The 6647-nt window shown below is 40.3% G+C and overlaps 1 protein-coding gene across 1 annotated transcript in view; it reads right to left on the reverse strand.

Annotated features, from left to right (window-relative positions):
* PATJ (PATJ crumbs cell polarity complex component) overlaps positions 1-6647 on the reverse strand; it is a gene marked incomplete at its 3' end in the record, with an annotated part of 115933 nt that overhangs the window by 92190 nt on the left and 17096 nt on the right. Inside the window, exons 11-12 of the mRNA XM_010173458.1 lie at positions 6481-6615; positions 237-313 (exon numbers count right to left, since the gene is read on the reverse strand). Coding sequence (XP_010171760.1) covers positions 237-313; positions 6481-6615 — 212 coding nt within the window. The remainder of the gene's footprint in view (positions 1-236; positions 314-6480; positions 6616-6647) is intronic.

Consider the following 6647-nt stretch of genomic DNA (forward strand, 5'->3'; position numbering starts at 1 on the left):
ATTCCTGTCTAGTATCAGCATTACAATAGTATCTATATAAACAGAATTTTAGAAACCAAACAACTCATTATAACACTCCTATATTTCAGCCTTGATGTTATGGGAAACAAAATTTGATGTTACCGATCTGTTCCAAACACTAAACTGTTCTATAAACAGCCTGTAATGCTAAGCTCACAGATCTGTAATTTAAAGAAATAACATACATGAGTGCAGTTTATTGAAAGATAACATACCATAACTTCATATTCAGGTCCCAGCAGGTTTTCCCACTTGGATTTCAGCTCATGTGCTGGAGGGAGTGGGACTCTTCCTAAATATGAAAATGAATATTAAATTTACAAGCATATTGTACATTCAGAAGTGCATTTACTTCTAAATACTTCAATAAAAATTCAGCGTAAATAAAAGATTATTTGGGAATAATCCCAGAAAGGGAAAGTGCATTAAGCTAAGTCTATCAAACAGTGCAAATCAAAAATGTCTTTCTTAGGAAAACAATGCAAAATGTCAGCTACTGCTAACGTGTGATTTATTCCACTGAGAAGCAGAAGAGGTGATGCTTGCATTGATGAGATGCGAGTTCTGTACCATGTAGTACTGTAAATAAATCATTCTTTCAGGCTGCAAAACAAATTTCACATGACTTCATAATTTGTTGCTATAAAAACCCTTGCCACTCCAGGGAAGCATTATCTCCCACCAAAATGAACCCCCTTAAGAAGTAAAACACCTGACAAGACATTGCTGTTATCAAGGGGCAGTGTCAGCACAAGGCAGTCACAGAACTTTATTTATACATCTGGCAGGTATAAAGGCTTGTCTAGTTTAATTAGGCCAGTAAGTAACATGAGCTTTAATACAAGCTCCAGTTCTAAACCAGTCTTCCGTGGGAACTTGGCTATCTTGACATTTATATCTTTTCAGCTTTCTTACTTATGCAACCAAGGCAGTATTACATTCATGTAAGACAATTTGACAGAACTAGACAGCATAAAATGACTGGCTGCCCTGCATTTGACCTCATCCAGAAGCTCAGCGCACATATAAAGTTCCAAGCCGAAGCAATGTTTAACTGGTAAGAATCAAGCTCTAAAGCAAATTCCATCTAGCAGCTACAGCAGCAGCAACTGGGGGCTGAATGACCAAAAACTATGTTTCCCCCCCCCAAATGACTGTAATAGTTTGTCAGATGTCTAGACAAGGCACAGACCACTTTGTGTCATAGCTGATGTGTCATACTGAAATTTAGCATGTAAATCACAACCTCACATTTTGCACACCAACTAGCAAGTAAAACACCTCAAGGGGGGAATTTTGAAGAGACCAAGAGAAGCTCAGAGCCTACCTACTAGCAAAAGCCAACACAAATGGAATGTCAAGCTGCCTCTGCTTTCAACACCTTTGTAGACTGCAAAGATAAAACATGAGCTTTGCAATACAATCCTCATTGCGTCATTTTGTAACTTTGAAGTTTTCCACTCATTAAAAACCAAGATTTAAGTGAACTTATACAACAACATAAGCCATCACTCTATTTCTTCCACTCACTCTCTGTCATGCCAGATAGGCAAATTCTGTCTGATCTGCACTGAGAAACCACACTCCTCAGACCGTAACAACTCAGATTTCACTTGCTTCCAGAGCATCTTTAACCTACAGGTTCAACAAGATAAAGGTATTCAAGGATTCCAGCAATTCAGATCACTATTTTCTGTCATCAAAAAGAAATCCCACAAAGAATAAAAACTTGGCTTTGTAAATACAGCCCACAATTCCCTCTGAAATAAATTATCTCCTTAAAGAAAAAAAAGAGAGAGAGAAGACAAATTATCCCAAAATTCTCAGCTGTGAGCTTCGAGTTTTTTCCTTCACTGAAATTTAATTGAAGTTTCTAAGAAGTTGTCTTTGTGAGCCTTGTTATCAAGCACAGGCTGATCACTATCTTTACTTCTCAGCTGTAGCAAAAACAGAACACCAGCGCATTTTTCTGCTCTACATAGGGACAGAAACTCTTCAGTCTCTTTTTCTGCTATTACAAAGTTATAGTGTGAACACACAGGACCTAAGCACCTGCGATCCCCTGGGCAGCCAAATATAGATTTTAAGGTTCACCAGGAGTAATGAATCTTAGGGTTAAGCTCAAAGTTCAGTTCAGTAACTGTAAGCTGTGTTCAGCTGGCTGAACACAGATTTTTTTTGTCACTTCCAAAACACATTACCAAAATCTATGAGTTGTTCAGAGCAGGTGCTGATGCAGGTCTCCATTTGAAGTTTCCCCCTTTCTTTCTTTCAAATACACTTTTAAGTCTTTGCTTGTAACTTCCTCAGAACTGTAGAAATGTTGGCTGGAAGGATTTGGATTAAATGTATTTAATTCCAATGGTATCACCCAATTCACTTAAAATGCTCCTTTTTTCCCCAAACAGCTTTTTCCACATGGCAGCTAATAGGAAGTTTCTTTCTAGTCTCTCATCCAGCTGGATTTCTCATGGCCACAGACACATACCACATCCTCTATAATACACGAGGCCTCAGAAATGAAGTAACTTCCCAGGGACAGCTTTCATCTGTTACTATTATTATTATATATTAATATATATAACAACTTTCAATATATTTAAGTCTGTCCTTCTGCCTGCACTTCCATACGTGTTTTCTCATTTCTAATTAAGCATCAAGAACAAATATCAAGTGTACTGTAAAAATCAACTTTCCTGGTCAAAACTGCCAGCATCTTCAAAATTAGGATCTTTTCTTCTCACAATTTCCTCCTGGTTTCACAAAGTTACTACACAAGGATGTGTACGGTGCTCTAGTGCAGTTCATTAATGTCCTACCTTTATCTGCTGTACTGTTGGATATTCTTCCCCAGCTGTCTTTAAGTGCCTGACTAGCATCATCATATCTTTGGGTTTTGAGTAGTGCTGCAAGGCAAAAAAAAGCAGTTCTGCCCAGTCTGCAGTCTTGCAGATGCAGCTGTTAAGTTAATTGCCTCTAGTCTGCTAGCAGAATGTTTCAGGCCTTGTTCACATTGCATCCTAAACCATGTTGCCTTTGTAACAGAACTGCTTAAGCACGGTTTTCCATGGCCAGAATTACTATTTAATATCTCTCCAGGAAACACAATTTAATAAGAATTTCACACAAATGGGCTTAAAGGGAAGTAATACATATTTTATAAAACATACCTTTTACACTGAACTTCTAAAAGCATTTCCAGAGTTTAGTCAGAGCCTTAAATTAGCAGTACTTATTTTAGCACCATTATAATGAAGTGCCCTTCACCATGTCCAAAATAAGCACCTATCTCTGGAATTTAAACTTACCCATTAAATTCTATTGCAAGGTGAACTCTTATACTTCGTATTTCAGTATGAGTAAAATTTGCAGCTAAGTATTTCAACTTTTTAACAGAGATACACACACACACATTTTACAGCTGCATAAAGCTTTTGCAGAACCTTGTCCCTTGAAGGGGTTTTTCACTATGAAAAACCCCGGTTTAATCAAGCAATGATACTTGCTTACCATTGCATTAAGTGCTCCCATGACTCAGTTTCAAAGCCATGCCCATTGCATTATCCTGCTGGCTCAAGGAGAACCAGCACTGCTAGATGGTATCAAGGACAGTATCCAACTGCAAACAAACAGTATCTTCAGGATTTAAATTGTGGTATCCAAAGACAAACTGTACATACAAACACTTAGCCTGTATTCTCCACGGTAATGGAAGCTTGGAACACGTAGGAGAATAGAAAAACCTCATAGTACACTTGCTCCATGATGCACCAGGGAATGCAGTGCAGATACACCACACTGCACCTGTGAGGAATCAGCTGGTCCAACCAGCAGCTACAGATTCCAGGCAAGCAAACCCCTGTCAGATCCAGATGCATCTGAAGCTCCAAGGAAGGGGATTACAAGATTTGCCCAATGCTAGAATTGAAGGGGAGCCACTCATATACATACAACTTGGTTACAAACTCCTTTTGAAACTAAGGGCTTTGGAATATTTATGGAAATGCAGTGGATCCACATCAAAGCAGTTTGGGTCCGCGATGAAAATGGCTCAAAAGTACAGTTTGATCCAAGCTGATTATCAGCAGCACAGGGATCTCTAAGGCATATCTAGATAACACACCTTGAGACTGACAGTTTGTTAACTTCAAGCCAGGTAAAAGCAATGTTAGTTCCCAGCATAAACTGATCCTGGCATTAATACACCATATTTGCAGAGCACTAGGTATTAGGTAACAAATTCCTCAGAAAGTTGTCTTTGCATCAGGGCAGACACCTGCAGCCTGGGACACAAGATAATCCAATCACAAGCAGACAGGAACTGACTACAGAGATATTGTTTGCTTCAGTAGAAAATAATCCCCAACTTTATGTACAGAAAGCTCCTCAGTAAAAAGGGACTGGGTAAGTGACAGAGGACAGCGTGTGTCATTCTTTTCTAGCCTTTGTCATAGTGAGTAAGTCCTCCTGGTTCTTCTGCCCCTAAAAACATTCTACTGCTAAGTCCTTAAGTTATTTGTCCATTGTAACTCCAAATCAACATATGCTTTTCCATTCATACAGCTAAAACAAGGCTTTGATAACCTCGTGTCTCAGCTACTCAACCACCTCTGTTTTGGCTCCCTATTTCTGGGAATATGCAAAAGTCACAACAAAGGATGTCTGGTTACAAGGCTTGGACAGAAAAGTACAACAGAATGGAACATAGGAACTGATACATTTCTCTCGTTTCCAGGTTGTCTTTAATACTGACAGATCTTCCACAATCGTAGCAAAATTGTTCTTCTTTGACAGCCATAATTTAGAATCCTCTATTACATCTACATATCTTAAAAACTACAAGGCATAAGGATAATTTATGCTGATTTTAACACAAGCTGTAAAAATTCACCCAGAAGCTCCTGTAGAAGAGCCCAGAAATCTGCAGGGGAATGGAAGCATGCCTTCTGGAGAGACCTCCAACCTTGATTCAGAAGTCAGTTAAAAGCTAAAGCAATCCATGTCTTTGTGATCTGCCCCATGCCCAATTGCCTTTGCTCTAAAAGCACACGCCTAATTTGAACTCTTGTCCCGCTTCCGATTCCAGCTGCCAAGTCTTTACATCTATTACACCTTTGCCAGACCAGAGGTTCTCATCTGCCTGCATAGGTGTGCAGTCAACCATTTCCAGTTCAGCTAGCAAGCTCAGGACCAACAAACCAGAATTTGCACATCTAGAGACTGAGCTCTAGTTTCCAACAGTAGTGTGGGAGGAAGCAGTATGCAACAGTATTGGTACCACAAGGCAAATGAGTTGGGTCTGAGAACCAGCAGGCAGGAAGGAGAGTTGTTATATGGCAGGTGGCACACAGGTGAGACAGAGGTTCACAGAAACAGCATCTGTCTCATTTGTGTAGAAAATGATCTACAAATAGAGACAGGTCACAAGAAATGATCCCCTGTCCCTGCTGCCTGCAGCCACCTCTGGTCCTTCAGCAAGCCCTACTCAGTTAAAACTCCCAAGAGTTCCATCTCCTGATGCTGTTCACCTAGCAATCTGGTTCAGGGCCCTGGCAGCAAAAGAGGATGAACAAATCTCTGTCAGAAGAAGATTGCAGGCAGGACACCTCAGGTCATCAGTACAGGACCAGATCTAGAAAGAGGAATTGGTGAGCTGGAAGCACTCAGCTCTATAGAGCTGCTGAGATTCATTCCAGAGTACTGAAAAGGCTGCACCTCTGCTGTCTATAATCTACAAAAAAGCCCCAAACCAAAACACAGGAATAGAAGGGTGATCACTAATGAGTGGAAAAGGGCAAACTTTATGTAAGGGAGAAACATCCAGAGAATTATAGGCCAGTCAGTCTCACCTTTGACCCTGGAGAGATCATAAGATACTTCCTCTTGGAATCCATTTCCAAAGACAAAAGTGATAAGGTGGCAAATCAGGAAGAGTTAACATAGATTTGCCAGGTAACTGACCAACCTGACTGCCAAGATAGCCGTGTGGATGAAGGCTGTAAGACACCTCAACTTCACCAAAGCTTCTGACACCATTTACATCAGCATTCTCATTTGGAAACTGAGGAAGCATGGGCTTGATGACTGCTAAATAGGCTGAAAACCAGATGGACCACTGGGATCAAAGACAGCATTAACCAATGGCTTGAGAGCCAGTTATGAAAGAAGGTCAACAGCTACAGGGGCTAATATTATCCAGTATCTTCATCAGTGACCTCCATGATGACACAGAATGCACTTTTGGCAAACCTGTGGAGTGTACTATATTTTGGGGACAGGGCAGGGTGGAACTGTTGATAGATTCAACAGGGAGAGCTTTACTTCAGAGAGACCTGAATAAAAAGCATTACACAGCAAAAGCTAAAGATGGAGTAAGCCACAACAGCCCATCAGTATTGAAAATTGGTTAAAGACAATTCCAAAGACTCAGGAAGAGACACTGTAAGATATCCTAGCCACCTGTTTTATGTAGACTCTGCTTCTTTTCATTTTGAAGATTATCCTTCTGTTCTTGATTTTCCTTATTCTTAGTGTCTACACTAGCTTCAGTCCCTACAGCTCCAGGAGACACAAAGGTTGGAACAGTTGGCTGCACTGTGAAAACAGATGGGGGGGGGGGGGAAAAT

The sequence above is a fragment of the Antrostomus carolinensis genome, unplaced genomic scaffold (assembly GCF_000700745.2).
Source record: "Antrostomus carolinensis isolate BGI_N321 unplaced genomic scaffold, ASM70074v2 scaffold7688, whole genome shotgun sequence".
Lineage (NCBI taxonomy): Eukaryota > Metazoa > Chordata > Aves > Caprimulgiformes > Caprimulgidae > Antrostomus > Antrostomus carolinensis.